This window comes from Nanorana parkeri, unplaced genomic scaffold, assembly GCF_000935625.1.
Source record: "Nanorana parkeri isolate BGI_ZX_2015 unplaced genomic scaffold, ASM93562v1 scaffold137, whole genome shotgun sequence".
NCBI lineage: Eukaryota > Metazoa > Chordata > Amphibia > Anura > Dicroglossidae > Nanorana > Nanorana parkeri.
In genome coordinates this window covers 577,697-595,872 of record NW_017306405.1, presented here as the reverse complement: position 1 = coordinate 595,872, position 18,176 = coordinate 577,697, and the positions used below count along the sequence as shown (strand labels likewise).

Here is an 18,176-nt window from a genome sequence, read left to right as displayed (position 1 = left end):
ATTATATCAAACATGTGTACCTAACGCCTCACTTAGTTCGAATAAAATTTAAAAAATTAGGAAGAAACGTAAATAAAATACTTTTTCCACAAGTTTTGATTATTATTGCTTAGGAACAGCTAATAATAACCTTAGAGACTGATCCTGACAGCATGTCAGAATCAGATCTCAGTAAGGGCTAGTTCACACCAAGTGAATTCCAAGAGCAGAGCAGTTACAGACCGGCTCAAAACTGCGTCCTATGTATTCCAATGGTATTTTGGGCTCTAGTTCACACCGCAGCGTTCAGTTCCAGAGCATGTAAAAAAAACTGCAGCAAGCCCTATTTCACCTGCTCTGGAACGCATGCAAATGCATGTAAACGCACTGAAAGCCCATTTTAAACGGGAAAAAAATATTTTTTAAACGACCCTGAACGCGGCAAAACACACTGCACTGCGTGTGCCGAAACTCTCGAAGAGCTGGTCTGCATTTGGTGTGAACAAGCCCTAAAAGTTTCTGATCGTGCCCAGAGATCAGAAGTGATACATTTCAGGCACAGATATACATTGTAACGTTGTGCCTATAAATGTATCACACAGCTTCATAGACATGGGGCCAGTCTATGGAGCTGTCAAACCGAATAGCAGAGAGGTGATTCACTCTGCTACCTCTCTGCTATCTTTAGCTGTCAAATACCGGATAGCTATTGGCGATCCGATATTGTATGTAACTGCTTCATTCTTTCATTAATGAAAGAAAGAAGCTTTTACAAAAGCTTAACTATTTCATTAATGCCTCAATACTAAGGCATTCATTAGTGAATGGTAACCGCTGAGAATCATCCAGTCTTTTAGCAACTGCTGCTTTAGGATCTCCATGCACATGAATTGGCCAGTCTAAACTCTGACCCTCTCCATAAGCAGAGACCATGGCTGTTAATGAATCTTATGTCAGTTAGTGCTTTCAACATATCTAGGAAAGGGGGGTTAAGGGGGCTATCTTATGTTAGGTCTGCTTCAATCTGTGTTCTGCATGTGTGCCTTCTGTTGGCTTAGGAAGTGCCAAAATCAAGAATATGGAGCTGATTATTACAAACTGGAGCAAAAGTTGGGTAAGCTTCACACAGCAACCAATTCAGTTAATCAAATGAAAAAGAATGAAGAAAATACAATTTCTTGTTTGAATAATGTCCCTAATTAGCTGCTGCGGGTAGCAGGTCAACTTGGCCACCAGTTTTCTTCTTAAATCACCCCAGTGGGTCATGTTTAACAGGCTTAGTGGATTTACAATCACCACATTAAACCGTACACACAGTTTTTATTTTAGATCTTTTTTCTAAATTAAAATTGTGAACTGTTTGTCACATTCTGTAATGTAATTATACAATGTGATTGAGTCTGCCATAAAATATATACAGTTTATTGTATAGTTTACAATATTGTAAATTTATTGTAAATTTACAATATATAGTTTATTGTAAATTTAGACTAGCCAATACTGACCCAATAATAGCAAACAGTTCTCCGAATTTCCAGAATGACTTGTAAAGATTGGCCAATTCCTTATTGAGAGGGAATAATGAATGTTCCCATTGGTTGGGGAGATATCTGCCTGCCAATGGCCACCCTTTATCAGTCTCCATATATTCTAATGTGGAGCTTGAAGTGCAGTTGTGCCTGCCACCCGCTTGTTCTCCTGGAAGGAATCAGTAACTCATTGTGAATGTTTGTTTGTTCTCTAGATCTTCCAAAGGCTTATATATGCCGACAAGCAAGAGGTACAAGGAGATGGACCATTTCTGGATGGAATCAATGTCACCATTAGAAGAAATTATATATATGAGGATGCCTATGACAAACTTTCTCCAGAAAATGGTTTGTGTCACATTTTCACATGAAAATCACTATTCTGTTTGTCTATACACAGGCACGATAATGTTATGTAATTGTGTAATGCTTACATTGAATCATGCCTGTTTGAATAAGCATTGGCCCATTAAAGCACAAATAAACCCTCCTATTCTTTACAGGGGAGGACGGTGCCATCTTAGCTTCTTTTACATATACAGTTGCCATGATGCTCCACATGTGATCAGCTATGACAATGAGTCATTTCAGGGCTTGAAAGCTTGGTTGAGGGCAGACATGACCATAATTGCAGCTATCACCAGAGGCATGCCTTAAATGTTTTTTTAGGCAACCATGAAATTAGCGGGGTTAGTTCCAAAATCTGGGTTTACACATAACAGCAGTCGGATTTTTGATTGGTTGATAAGGCAAGCAGCACATGCACTGCTCTTAGCTTTATCTTATTAAGTGCACAATCTCTGAACATGAAAGTTCTTTAAAAACTGTAGCCAATAAATTGCTGCTTCCTTTGAAAACTATTTTGGCGAGTGTCATTTTAAAGTTAGTTATATATATAACGAAGAGTACTCATCTGCTCCTTAAGGACCATGCAGTACAGCTGCAAGATATCATTTACCTTATTACCAGATTTAGAGAACCGCTCCAAAAGGAACATCGGGGTGCATGGGGGTCCCAGAATCTGTAGAGCATAAAGATGTAATGCCAGTGCTTCAATCAATATTTAAACAACTCCTCCATAAAGAGAAGGATGTAAAGCTGATCATTCACCAACCCACTGGGCCCTGTGGTACTGTGCCTCAGACCCAGGTAGGCCACATGACATTATTTGTCGTATTCACTTATATTCAGGTGATTATGGCTGCCACTCGGGCTTCTCCTGAGATACTATTTAATTTCTCCTGCCGTTACCTGCTGACCTTTCTAGGCACACTCTGCGGATGCACTATGCACGCAAGATGCTTCAGGCATTTGGAATGCAGCCTGGGTGGGGAGGTGGGCAGACATCCGCTCCTAAAAAGCAAAGTAAGCTGCCACCCACAGCTGCAACAGATACCTGAATTTATCACCATCTCATATTCCTCATTGGGCCTTGGCCACTATAAGTGTTCATAGCTCTTACCCTGGAAACACTTTGTCTTTCCCTTGGCTAGTTTATAGCCCAGTGGTTTGTTGATACTTTTTTCTTCTTCCTACAGCACTACTAACATTCTAACTTGAACCTTGGCGACTGCAGATTGGGGTCCCCATGAGTGGACACTTTGCAGCAAGTTCTTGGTTGGTTTCTATTGCCGGGAGGAGCTCTATTGTTACATAAACAGGCAGATGACCATGTCCCTTCACTTTATCTTTGGTCACAGGTCACTAGGTTAGCTTCTCATCCTTTAGACGACCACCATCTACCACAAAGAACACTTCCACTCTTTAGATCTGATACCGTCTGCTTAAATACAGTATCTTCCCAATGTTTTCTTAAAGTGTATTTCCACTTTTGCAGACAAATTGAGAAAACCCCTCCTATATGTTTGTGTTTTTATTCACACAGCAAACTTAAAATTAATTAGAAAAAAATTGCTTATTAGATGTGTCTGTGTAGCTGGCCTTTGAAGCTTCTCTGTACAATTTCAAAGTGACGGAAGACTGGCTGTCCCCATAGAATGACAAGGGCACGCTGGGCTTCCTCTCATTAACATACAATGCTTCTAGATCTTTAACCCTTTGTTAGGACAGACAATGTTTAAGTCTAGTTTACAACTGATAATGAGATCGGCCATCACCGTACAGACAGGGTTAATTAGATTAAAGATCTACTCTCCATCCCCATGCATTCCAGGTTAAAATCGTATATACTCGAGTATAAGCCGTCCCGAATATAAGCCGAGGTACCTAATTTTACCACAAAAAACTGGGAAAAAGTATTGACCCGAATATAAGCCGAGGGTGGGAAATGAGGCAGCTACTGGTAGATTGGGCGGCGCTCTGAGCGGGGTCATCTGGCAGTCTCCGGCCACCTAAATTAGGACCCGAGAGACTGCCAGATGACCCAGCTCGGAGCTCCGCCCACCGGGGCAGCAGTGACGCGACGCTCGGCGAGGTAAGTAAGAAGAAACCTGACCACTGGACCACGCTGACTCGAGTATAAGCCGAGGGGGGCACTTTTCAGCAAAAAAAATGGGCTGAAAATCTCGGCTTATACTCGAGTATATACGGTAACTTTTCTTTTAGAAATTTGGAAGCAGTAATTTTTATGGTTTTTTTTAAAGAAAAACTCCAGGGATTTTTTTTTATTAACCCTTGCAGTGGAGCTACCCCCACACTGCAAGGTTAACCGCTCATTTGTGTCTAGGTTAAAATAAAGTTTGATTCGCCCAAAGCACCGAGATGGCTTCTTCTTAGACCAGTCCTTCCAATGTCTCCCCCTTTGCTGCAGCTGTCTAAGGTTTATTATTAGTAATATAATATCAAGACTTTTAATTTTATTTGCTCTATCTCTTGCAGAGCCTGATCTCAAGAAGAGAATCCGTGTCCATCTACTGAACGCCCATGGCCTTGATGAAGCAGGGATCGATGGTGGTGGAATATTTAGAGAATTTTTAAATGAGCTACTTAAATCTGGTTTTAATCCTAATCAGGGATTCTTTAAAACTACTAATGAGGGTTTGCTGTACCCCAACCCTGCAGCACAAACGCTGGTCGGAGACTCTTTTGCCAGGCACTATTATTTCCTGGGCAGGATGCTGGGCAAGGTAAGAAGTACACTTTTCTCTCTAGAGCCATGTGCTGACATTTTAGGATCTGTTCAATAACCTTTTTTGCTGCCTGTTGTATGTATCTCAGTTCTCAGTTTTGTGGAAGAACTGATTTCATGTAATACATTTTCATACAAATTGTGTTTTTTACTTATTTTGTTTCCCTCTCCTGACCAATCTCCCCCCTCTGCATATGCATACTTACTGAGATTCAACATCCCACACCAAAGTCCTCTCTATGCTGGCTGCCTTGCGCAGTAGAGCCGCATAGAAGTCAATGGCCAGGGAGTAGAGGTAGACAAGCCTGATCGAAGTCTATGGGGCCCCACAGCGCAGAAGCAGCCAGCAGAGAGAGAGCGACCACTACAATGTGACATGTAAACAAATATCTGAGGCTGCAGAAGTCAGATCTTGGTAACTATGCATCTGCCAAGGGGGAGGGTGGGATCTGTTGGGTCAGGGGATGGGGCAACATGAATACGAGCATTTTATTTTGAAACTGCGCTTATTCTTTTAAGTTATTTCAGAAATTCGTTATAAACAAGCATCAGGGTAGAAGGTGTTTAGGCTAGAATCCCCAGTCTGAGAGGGAATATTATTCTTGTGCATGATTCCAGAATAGAACATATAGGTTTGGTTGGATGAAGTGATAATGATTACAGCAGTAGTTTTGTGTAACGACCCCAGTAAGAATCCTTTGGGCTTTAATATAATGTATTCAACCTTATACTGAAAGTTTTTTTGAATATCCATAGAAGCCCAACTCAACTAAGAGAGTTTGCAGGATGCTTTGTGAGGAGTTAGGGAAGTTGATCTACTATCCTACCTGCTCTGAACAGATTGAAAATGAAAAAACTTAGCTTCTCGAGTGTAGCTGTCCAGGCCACAGGCTAATGGGAAGAGAAAATAAATGAATGCAAGTCCCTCCTTTTAATGTTTGTTGGTCCAACTGAAAGCTAGCTGTAGCTTCTATTAGCTTTGTTGTTTTGCTTTAGCCACGGCTTTTCATAAAAGTAAACCTGTGGCTAGGCTGCGGGTGTTTAAATATTTCTATATGCTAACGAGCAGTAAATTAGCTTAAAAACCAAGCCTTTGTTGACTGCTGGAGGTACTGTGGAGCAATTTATGCTCAAAATTCATAGGTAGAAGCACTGAAGTGGTTTCAGTCATTCTCTCCACAGCTTAGTACCCCCGACCTCGAGCTGAGCCGGAATATTTCAATGTCCGTGGCCTGTCCACAGTTACATTTTTCCAGACTATGCCATGCAGAACCCTCTACTATATTTAATGTTAGCAATTGCACTGAACCCCCAAACTACCATAGTGCTTCGAGCTGTTTGGCTTTTTCTGACACAACACAACCCTACCTTAGGAACCATTTGAAAGCAGCACTCACCTAGTACAGGATGGTTTCTATTGTAAAGCTGTTTATACATCATGTACAAGGTGGAAACACTGCATTTTAGGTGGGAGAATATACTTTTGACATCTGTTTTGCCGTTCCTTTAAATGACAGTAAAACGTGTTTTAACCTTTTGCAAAGTTCCTAAATGATGACTTTCTTGGGTAATTTTAATAGAACAAAAGAGGCAAAGCCGTTTTGCTTCAGATGAGGTCATAATTTTAATGGAGCGGTGATGATAAATTGTTTAGCAAGATTTAATAGCGCAAAGAATTGTGTTTGAATTGATTTGATTTTAGGATCTACATTTAATCCATAACAGGACTCCTGGGCATTATATATGAGTTTAAGTAGAATTGTGCCAAATGTATATGGGAAATAGATTCAAATAGTGGAACCCAAGATAATTAAAAGGAGTTCAGAAATATGAATTTCTTTTCAGCCAGATCTAGTCATTTTTGATATAGTGGAAAGCTAATGGCTATCACTTGGAGCAGGGGATATATTACACCCAGTACTTTTGAAGGAGCTGTAATTTACACGTTCATTCTATTTCCAATTACAGAATTAATTTCTTTTTCTGCAATAGAGCATTTCGAAGGTGGAGGAAAATTTGTTGCATAATAATTACTACAATGAACTACACAATGTCTCCCTAACTTCTCAAATCCTGTTTTCAGAATGACAGCAAATGAGAAAGAGACACAGAGCCATTACTTCAATAAAGTATTCATACTGCTTTGCTATAAAACACAATTGCAAAAAAAAAAGGATTTAATAATTACTATGTAAATCCAGCTTTCCAGCAAATGTTTTGTTACCAGGCAGGACACAGAAATCATTAACTTTGCAAATAGAATTTATTATCGGTCTTCTTCCTTCGTGTTTAAGCACCTTTTTAGCAGGTCAGTTGTTCATAATTGGGTATCTTCAAATTTTGCCAGTTGCCAAACCCTTTATTGTAAACAAAGCCTCTTCCATTAATAGTTGTTGAGTACAGTAAAGGTGTATGTTTCAGTATATGAAGGGTCATTTCAAAATATCCATAGTTGGCATCTTGTGAGACCATATAGTTTAGATCTGTAGTAGGCTTGGTTCTGGCAGTGAGTTGGTTACCAGAGAGTTGTCTGATCTCTTACTGCTGCCAGTGGCATTCATATACCAATTGACCTGACTCGTAGCCAGTTGACCTGACTTCAGTTCAGGGGTGGCATGCCCTAGGGTTCTGTGCTAGGCCCAATAATGTTTAACCTGTTTATTAATAATATTGGGGAAGTTGTTAATAGCCATTTTCTGTGTTTGCAGATAATACTAAAATTAGGAGTGTAATAGACACGGGCTTAGACATTATAACATTACAGGAGGAGCTGGATATAATAGGAGAGTGGGCAACTACATGGCAGATTAATGTTGAAAAATGTAGAGTAATGCGTTTTGGGGTTAAAAACAAGCAAGCGGAATACACATTTATGGGAACTCCATTAGGGAAGTCGGAAGCAGAAAAAGATTTGGGGGTCATAGATGACTGCAGATTAAACAATAGCACGCAATGCCAGACTACGGCAAACAAAGCTAGCAGAGTACTGTCATGCATTAAAAAAGGGAATGTACTCTACAGACAAAGCAATAATTATGCCACTATAGATCACTGGTTCGACCTCATCTTGAGTATTTGGCTCAATTTTGGTCACCAATCCACAGAAAGGATGTCCTTGAGTTGGAGACAGTCCAGAGAGGGACAACAAAACTAATTAAGGATCTGGAGGGACAACGCTATGAGAGAAGGTTACTAAATTTAGACTTGTTCACTGTAGAAGTGAGGCGATTAAGAGGGGACATAATTTTGATGTAGAAAATTTTAAATGGTGATGGAAATATCAGCCATACACTGTTTTACTGTAAACTCCCTAAAGAAGACTAGAGGCCATCACCTAAAATCGGAGGAAAAAAGATTTAACCACAAGGGGCGTAGAGGCTTCTTTTCAGTTAGAGCTGTAAAATTGTGGCACTGTCTTCCACCAACAGTGGTATCAGCAGAGAGAATTCAATCCATTAAAAAATCATTTAGCTACCTTCCTCAGAGACCATATTATACAGGGGTAGAGGTACTCTTAAAAACTGGAACACACAGAGACTAATATACACCCACGTGCTCACAAAGACTGAACTTGATGGACCTGTGTCTTTATTCAACCTCAAATACTATCAGGGTTATTCACAAAAGGGTGAAGAGTTTAGAGAAGGCAGGAGAAGTAAACTGGAAAGTGAGCTGAATTGGAGAAGTTTTCCAGGTCAGCTATGTTGTCCTAGATTGTTCACTTCTCCTGCCTTTTCCAAACTCTTCACCTGTATTGTGAATAGACCTGTACGTAACTATAGCAGAGAGCTGGACCTACACATCCTTCACACCTTGGTTCTACTTAGGTCTTCTAACCTCCTCAATCCTGGCAAAGCTACCAACTATAAAACCTTAAAACTACTGTTCATCCTCTGCTGTTCTCCACATTAGTTGGTACATTGACTGCATTGGCTGAAGGTAAAATAAATGGCATATGGAAAGAGTGCCCTGGTATAAACACTGCAGTTCAGACTCTCAGTTGAGAATGAGGCCAACAGTTTAAAAAAAAACAATGTAGTTGTGAAAGTAGACCATTTTTGGTACTTTAGAAATGATTACTGATTGAATTAATTTGATTGATTAGAAAGATATTGTAGAAGAGCCATGTCCTGAGCACATTGATTGTGGCATTATAAATTCACCATCCTCTCTTAATGACTGTTTTTGTCCTACGTGAACTGGGGACTTCTGATTGTCCCCATCTCTGTCCAGCCTAAATTTATGTAATAATTACCTTAGTATTAATTGACCAATAGAGTTTGGTCTTTTTACACTAAGTATCCTATTGACTGATGGGGCTATTTATGGGGTCATAACGTATTTAACTTTTCCTTAATGTATACGTTAGTGAATGTTTACCGTGATAAAGTATAAAGTCATCTGAGAGGAGAAGAATTAGCTCTTGTCAGTGCTCTCCTCTGCTAAAACTTCCATTAGCGAATGATTCTGGTGCTGCATTTGGGTAGTGATTGCATTTTATTGCCTGTAAATCAGCCCCACGGACAGGGAATAAATAAACAGTTAAAGTACGGTATATGGTAATAACATCATGATCTTTTGCAGAAAGCTTTGCCTAGTTAACTTTAGGGTATTATTCGTAATAATTCTGCTTGCTAATTGAACGGCTTTGCTTGGCTGCAACTTTCGTCATTTAAAATCAGCACAAAATATCTGTAAACACGGGTGGTTTCTTACTCGAAATATAATCATTTTTATTTTGTAGCTTTTTTTTTTTTTTTTGGAGAACAGTAATGGCTCAGAGCTATCAAGCACCATTAAAAGAGAGCTTGTTGTGCACACTATAAAGGAGAGTAAAATCTTTGTAATTTTATGGCAATGATGCCACTGTTTGTTATTGATGTAATAAAAGCCTGGCACGGTACCATCTTATTGGAAGCTATTCTAGCCATCCTGAAGAACTTTGTATTTATGTGAATGGAAGTGTCTTCTATTTACAGGCAAGAGTTATAGTCCCTCTTGTAAAAGATTTGGATAACATTTAACATGCAACCCTATTAACCAATCAAATCTCATTTAGTGCCCTTTATTTGGCTTGGCCAGATTGCCTAAGGTTGAATTAAAGACAAACTTTTTTTTGGTTAACAGTTTGGATAGAGAGGGGAAGGGTTTTTTTTTCTGGCAAAGATTTCCCTTCATGTTATGTCCCAATGACCACATATGAGGTGAGGGGAACTCTTCCTAGTTGGAACACAGAGAATAATGAAAACCTGGCGGAGGTTCTAAACTTTCTTTACTGTATCTGAAATTGGACAGACTCATAGGTAAGAGTGTTCGATGTACCTCTCACAATCCTAGAACTTCCAGTCCTACTACTTCAGCTTCTTTCCAAGTCTTGTCTTGGGATGTTTGATTGTTGGATATGTCCTCTGTTTAAATGGAAATGATTAGTCTCGACTCACATATTCTTTGACAGCTCGGCAATTGATGACAAACACTTTTGTTGTTTTGTTGGTGCTTCTTATGAATCCTTAAAGATCAAGTCTGCTCTATTATGTGTCTAAATACAAGAGTCATGTGTAGTCTTACTTGAATCTTGGTATTTTGTGTATTTCAATACCTGTGAGGTGATTCTGCATGGAACAGCTCCTGCCCTTTGCCTCACAGATTCCTGTGATAAGACCCATCACTGCTGCTCTGTATTCTCTGTGCTTGGTGCCTGGTCCTGTATCTTCCCCACTGTAGTTTTTTTTTTCAGGCAACCATTGTCCTTCACCCAATTCATCTCTGCACAGGATATGTGCAGCGTTGTGATGATGTCACTGCTACATTTAGAAGGTAATAGTGTGGCAAATAATTATTTGATCCCTTGCAGATTTTGAAAGTTTGCCCACTTACAAAGAATTGAAAGGTCTATACATTTTATCATAGGTGTATTTTAAATGATAGAGACAGAATATCAACCAAAAATCCAGAAAAAACACGTGACAGTCTCATTGTCACAGGTCGGCTAGAACTATGAGGTGAGTGGAAATCACTCATCTCATAGTTCTCCTTTTAAGTTTCTTGGCTGTCGCCTGGCAACTCGAAGATTCGGCTCCCTCCATAAATTTTCTATAGGATTAATGTCTGGAGACTGGCTAGGCCACTCCATGGCCTTAAGTGCTTCTTCTTGAGACACTGCTTTGTTGCCTTGGCTGTATGCTTTGGGTCATTGTCATACTGAAAGACCCATCCACAACCCATCCTCAGTGTTCTGGCTGAGGGAAGGAGGTTCTCATTCAAGATTTTACAATACATGGCCCCGTCCATTGGCCCCTCAATGCGCCAAAGTCGGCCTGTACCTTTAGCAGAGAAACAGCCCCAAAGCATAATGTTTCCACCTCCGTGCTTGACTGTAGGGATGGTGCTCTTAGGGTCATAGTCAGCATTTTTCTTCCTCCAAACACGGCGAGTCATGTTAATGCCAAAGAGCTCAATTTGGTCTCATCTGACCGCAGCACTTTTTCCCAATCCTTCTCTGAATCATTTAGATGTTCATTTGCAAACCTCAGACGGGCCTGTACATGTGCCTTCTTGAGGAGGGGGACTTTGTGGGTGCTGCAGGATCTCAATCCATGGCGGTGTATTGTATTACCAATGGTTTGTTTGGTGACTGTGGTCCCAACTGCCTTTAGATCATTCACAAGCTTGTCCCGTTTAGTTCTGGGCTGATTACTCACCTTTCTCATGATCATCCTTACCCCATGAGGCGAAATCTTGCATGAAGCTCCAAACAGAGGGCGATTGATGGTTATTTTATATTCCTTCCATTTGCGAATAATCGCTCCAACAGTTTCCATCTCACCAAGCTTCTTGCTGATAGTCTTCTAGCCCATTCCAGCCTTGTGCAGGTCTACAATCTTGTCCCCAATGTCCTTTCACAGCTCTTGCCCATGGTGGTGAGGTTTGAATGCAAGAAAGAGATTCTGTGAACAGGTGTCTTTTATATACATAACGAGTTGTCGTTAAGCACTTTAAATTGACAGGACTAATCTGTGTACCACATAGCCAGTCTGTGGGAGGAGCCAGAATTATTGTTGGTCGGTAGGTGATCAAATATTTATTTTACTCACTGAACTGAACTCAATTTATAACATTGGTATCGTATGGTTTTTTTTTCTAGATTTTTGGTTGATATTCTGTCTCTATCATTTAAAATACACCTATGATAAAATCATTATTTTCCTCACTGTATATCCATTTTCAAAGGCATTTGTTGCACGCAAAGTGGAATTATATCATTTGTGGAGCTGCAGCACTGAAATGCAAGAAAGGATGAAAAAAAAGAATAATACAAGTATTTGATTTACAAATACACAGTGCTGTAACAAACTAAGGCCAGGTTCACACCTGGGCGGTCTGTGACCACGTAGCAATTGTGCACGAAACTGCACGGTTGGCCGCACGGTCAGGGCATCGCACACCACTGCTGGCCGTGCCATTATTTTCTAATGGCACCCCCAGGAGCGCCAGGCAGATCGATTGATTTTGTCCGTGCAATCGAGGTTAAAAAAAACAGTAGAAAAAAAATAATGTATCTTTTTTCAGTGGTTGCTGCGCGGATGTAACCCCATTGAAATCAATGGGGCCGTGCGGCAACTGCTGTGTGCATCCCGGGATCGCCCAAGTATACACCAGCCCTAAATATCATTTGGTTCGAGTTTACAACTAACAGTAGCCTTCGTAAACTAATCTACCCAAAAATCCATGCCCAGATGCTTACCTTGTTAGCACATCCGCACCCTCATTTTGATGTTCACAGCCTCTCTGGCAGTAATTCCCTGCAGCAAGCGCTGTACATCACTATAAACTTGTGTAGAGCCAAATTATGAGGGCCCCTTGTCTCAGAGAACAGGCTTTTAATGCCGGTGTTCTATCGAAAGTTCCAACTCATCGAGATCTCCAACGACCTGACTTCCGGTTTAGTTAGAAGTAAGAGATTTGGCCGAGAAGGCTGTTCTGCACGTTATTAATCTGAGTTGCCCCACTCAATATGGCCGCAAGCGGAGGCCATATTGAGTGGGGCAACTCAGATTAATAACGTGCTGGATTAGTCTGACCCTAGTTGATTATAATACTTTATTGCTGTGTAGTATGTGTGTAGGGAAATCCACAGATGGGGCACGTGCAGTAGAGCCTTCTCAGCCAAACCTCTTCTAACTAAACCGGAAGTCAGGCCGTTGGATATCTCGACGAGTTGGAGTTTTCGACAGAACATCGGGCGTGTCTGTGCATTGAGCCATCAAAGAGGACTTTTGCTGGACTGGCTGTTGTTATTATTAGTATTATACAGGATTTATATAGCGGCAACAGTTTGCGCAGCTCTTTTACAATAATAAGGAAGACATTACAATCACAATACAATTCAAGACAAGATGGTAAGGAGGACCCTGCCCATGAGGGCTTACAGTCTAAAAGGTAGGGGCAAGTGATACATGAGGAGGTAGCTGTGTGGGGATGAATTGTTTGAGAAAGTGATAGTTCAGTGGTTAGGTTGAGGTGGGGTAGGCTCCCCTGAAGAGATGACTCTTAAGGGATTGCTTGAAGGCAGTCAGAGTGGAAGATAGTCAGACAGGTTGGGGTAGAGAGTTCCATAGGATGGGAGAGACTCCAGTGAAGTCCTGGAGGCAAGCATGGGAGGAGTTAACGAGGGAGCTGGAAATCAGGAGGTCTTTTGAAGAGCGGAGGGGATGGTTAGGGTGATACTTTGAGACCAGGTTTGAGCTATAGCCGGGGGGCAGAGTTGTGGATGACTTTGTAAGTGGTTGTTAATATTTTGAATTTTATCCTTTGGGCTATTGGATGCCAGTGCAGGGATTGACAAAGGGGGGTTGCAGACACTGAGCGGTGGGTTAGGTGAATGAGTCTAGCAGCTGCATTCATGTTAATAATGGAGGATCCTCTGACTGTGTTACCCCTTTAATTGGAAAAGCCAATTGTCTTCCATGCAGAACATGAAGATGATTCTGTATGTGAATATGGGGATAAAACCAAGATCTAAGCAAATGGATGATTTTCTAACATTTAGGCACCATCTGACGCCTGTGGTTAGTTTTATTCAGCCCAGAAATACAGTATAATGGTAATGAGGGACGCATGTGACCTATCTTGGGTATCTGCAATTGACCAGCAGTAAATAATGGTGATCGCTAGTATTTTGCGGTTTTCTTTCTGGACCGCAGAAGTGATGCACACCAGTAACAGTCACTGAAAATAGAAGCTATGCAAGCTGTATTTACATTAAATATCCTGAAAAGTTGGAATAAAAGAGTTTAGCCGAGTGTATTTAGTTATTAGATGGAAATATAAATGTTCTCTCTGGAACTAGCTCCAGATTGATAGTGATGCATTTGAAAAGCATTATTTTTTTATTGATTCTTAATGCAGTAAATTACCAAAGTTATTTGGCAGCAAACAGATCTGGCCCGTGATGTTGTCCCCCATCCATTCTCGTGATAGCAACACAATTTGCATTAATCACATCCCAAGCTCACTCACTTATATTAAAAGGCTTCTACCATAATTAATCCATTTTATTTCAAATCATTTTGGCACGATTTCTGGCAATAAACACCCGCCGGAGACGGACACTTGAAAAATAACGTACACGTTTCTGCAATCCACCTAGCGCTTGCTCTCCCGGCGAGGGAGTTATTGATGGCCTTGCCGGGGCATCTGATGCAAGTGTCCGCTTATTAAGACCAATATGACAAATGTTAAGTGGATTATTTTGCATAAAAAATAGACAGTTTGCGGAGTTGTACAATTAACCTGTGTTTAGAAAATACCTTGATTTATGTCAGCACTGATATTTGTGTTGCATACATTATGGAAATTTAATTTATAATCCATTTTGCTGATGTGGTCATGGTGCTTAACGCCATCATTTATATACACTTCAATATTGAACGTGGTGAAGGATCAACCTGGTTCTTTTTCAGAATAAGGAGGGGGGGTGGAAGGGTATTTTCTGCTTTTAGATTACATGAGTCATAAAGGTCATTTGTAGTTTGTAGCCCAGGTAGCTTTGATATATACATTCAATTACAATGGACGTTTTGTTGATGGTATAGCAAACAGTGACCTTGCCATTGATGTAACTTGAATGGCTATTCTTCACACCTCCCATTTGCTTTTTTTTCTGCACTCCCAGGACTTCAACACACACACACACACACCTTGAATAAATCATGACATTGTGTTTGACTTGGGCTATTCTTTCTGTATTCCCATGCACTGGAAGCTAACATGAGTTATGGATAAAATAAAGCAGCTGTGAGCAAAAGGAGTGTGGAGGCATTTAAACTCGTACAGATGGGCATCCAAATAAAGCACTTGGTGTCTACCCATCAGTCCTACCACCAGTGCTCCCTAAGGACCCATTCACACCACATCCAGCTCATCTCCAGACCAGATTGTTTCCGGACCCAAAATGCATCTAAATGTATCCCTATGCTATTTCTGGCCTCTGTTGACACCAGCGCAGTCCGTTCCAGATCAGAAAAATACTGCATGTCTCATTTTGTCTGGTCTGGAATGCACTGGAACTGCGGCAGGTTCACACCATTTTCCAGACCACATCTGGCCTTGAAAATGGTGTGAACCTGCCCTAAAGCCAAATGGCTTCTTATGTGTGGTGAATTTTCCTAAATGTAGGAGAATATGGCTAGCAGCATCCATTGGGGCTTGTGGTGTCATTTTCATTCATTGGTATTTCATCAAATGTCAGGACTCCACCTGCTTGTTGCATCATATTGTAGGAGCTTCTGAAACCACAACATTTATTTCTATAGCACTGACAATTTACTCAGTGCTTAACATAGTACACATTCTCATCCATCCCTGCTCTCAAGGAGTTTACAATCTAAGGTCCCTTTCGCACATGCATACATACAGGGTCAATTTCACAGAAGCCAAAGCCTACTAGCACAGCTTTGGAGTGTGGGAGGAAACTGGAGTACCCGAGGGAAACCCACGCAAGCACAGGGAGAACAATGAAACTCCCTGTAGATAGTGACCTGACCAGGATTTGAACCAGGGACCCTCAGTGCTGCAAGGAAGAAGTGCTAACCACTAAGCCATTGTGCCCGGCATGCTGAAAATGTGGTCAAGTCAAGAGACCTGTAAGAGAGTCCAAAGCTGGCTATATACCAGTAGATTAATTTTTTTTTAGAATTCATTTTTGGAATGTTTGTTCGATTATTTTTTCTTTAATAGTTAATCAGGTTAAATTAACAATTGATTTTGGAGCGCGGCGATGAAGAAAAATCAAAGGGGCAGAAAAGAGCATTCATTTCCAAAATAGAATGTTAAATCAAACGAGATTTCAAACACGTTCTACAATTCTCTGATGGCATTATCCAATATTCTGGTGAGATTATGCATTGATAGTTCATTTGAAAATCCAACTGTATGGCCAACTTTAGAAGAGGTTATGCTTTTCACTTCAGGACAGGCTGATCACTGAGATCACAAACTGTGTTATCACTGACATCACAAACTGTGTGATCACTGACATTTCAAACTGTGTGATCACTGACATTTCAAACTGTGTGATCACTGACATTTCAAACTGTGTGATCACTGACATTTCAAACTGTGTGATCACTGACATTTCAAACTGTGTGATCACTGACATTTCAAACTGTGTGCTCACTGACATCACAAACTGTGTGCTCACTGACATCACAAACTGTGTGCTCACTGACATCACAAACTGTGTGCTCACTGACATCACAAACTGTGTGCTCACTGACATCACAAACTGTGTGCTCACTGACATTACAAACTGTGTGATCACTGACATTACTGCTGCACAAGCAGTCCAGACTGTGAGCAGTGCTCAGTGTACCCGCAAAGCCAAGGAAGAGCTCGGATTATATCATTGATAACTTGATCTGTGTTCCTTCAGATGTATGACACTGAATATACAGCTACAAATAGTTTGTGACCCTCAACCAGAGCATGCACTAAAACATACTGGTCAGTCTCTTTAGGTAACTATCCAAATAAAAGTAAAATATACATTTGAACAAAGTATTTAATACAAAAATCTGATTTAAAGGGAATTTCATGAATAAAACCACGTGCCACTAAATGAGTTGGACTTCTTTGTGTAATTAAATGGCACGCGTATGACTCTCACAGCACTTTTATACACTACATTAAGACACTTATCTCTCAGGTTTTTAAATGTCTCTATCCTGTTGGCTTTTACAAGCTGCATGGAATAGCCACAGTACAAGATTTCTCCAGCAGGTGGCAGTATCTAGGGAGTTTTTAATTGCAGCTCTTCTTTCTAAAAGCTGTTCACATGTCTTTCTGTATTGTATGATGGAGAGGTTCAGCCAAAGCTTTATTCTGCTAACACCTTTACAAAGAATAGGTTTTTAATTGCACAAGTTGCATCACCAGTCCCATTCTGTAATTGTGTATCTAGAAGAAAACATGGCTACCTACACACATCTAGCAGACATCTCGTATATGAAAGCATTTTGCCCTGCTAGTGCTACTGTTATGTCTTCTGTACAGAAATATTTCATAAAGTTGCCGTCATCCAGGTGTGTTCATGAGATTGTGAACAGTATTCCATTTTAGCCCACTGCCTGGTCTCTCACACTTTATCTCCTTTAGCAGAAATTCTCTAGCTCTATGGGTAGACAAACTTCAGCCCTCCAGCTGTTGTAAAACTACAAATCCCATCATGCTGGAAGTCCTGCCCTTGGCTGTCAGTCTTGCAATGCCTTATGGGTAGGGTGCACCGATACCGGATACCGTTTTGTCTGTATCGAGTACTGATATTTATCTTTCGGTTCTCGCCGATACCGAAACCAGAAGTCTGAGTACCGGTACTTCCGCTAGCATGGAGCCGGGTTTCCGGTCAATTGGGAAGCTGAGTGGAGTGTCATTACCTGCCACCCGACTTCTAGATTGCCAGGAAGCGGGCTTCCCAGTTAATCCGCATTGAGCCAGCTTCCTGATTGGCTGGGAAGCTGGAAGCTGGCTCCATGCTGATTGGCAGGCTCCATGCTGATTGGCTGGGAAGCTAGCTCCATGTTCCCTCGTGGCACTACCGGTCAGAGGAAATCTTCCTCTGCCCGGACGTTCCTGTGTCAGGGGTAAGTATCGGAGCACTCGCACTCTCCCAAATACTCTATTGACATTGACACTAGTATCAGTATATCCCTACTTATGGGACTCCACAACAGCTGGAGGGCTGAGGTTAGGCTACCCCTGATCTAAATGGTCAGATACAGTTAACGTTTTGCCATGTCATTTGCTAAAGCTACAGTTTTTTTGTCATTTGGCCAAAGTTTGATGGAGAGATGACTTGGCTGTCAGATTATTGGTTTGTTGTGTTCATCATCACCTCCATTGACTAAACCCCTCATGTGCATGTTCTGTGACTATCATAAGGAGCCTCTGGTTACACAAATGCTATAACATGAAAAGTAGACTTTGTTCTCATGCCGTAGTGTAGTCTCCTCTCTGGACTGGTTCAGCTTTGTGAATTTCCTGTTTCCTGGCAAGCTGTCAGAGCGTAAACATATTGGGGTCAT

The 18,176-nt window shown here is 41.0% G+C and overlaps 1 protein-coding gene across 1 annotated transcript in view; it reads left to right on the top strand.

Annotated features, from left to right (window-relative positions):
• Positions 1-18,176, top strand: part of UBE3C (ubiquitin protein ligase E3C) — a 97,245-nt gene that overhangs the window by 59,126 nt on the left and 19,943 nt on the right. Inside the window, exons 18-19 of the mRNA XM_018554000.1 lie at positions 1,724-1,856; positions 4,347-4,594. Of these exons, the coding sequence (XP_018409502.1) occupies positions 1,724-1,856; positions 4,347-4,594 (381 nt within the window). The remainder of the gene's footprint in view (positions 1-1,723; positions 1,857-4,346; positions 4,595-18,176) is intronic.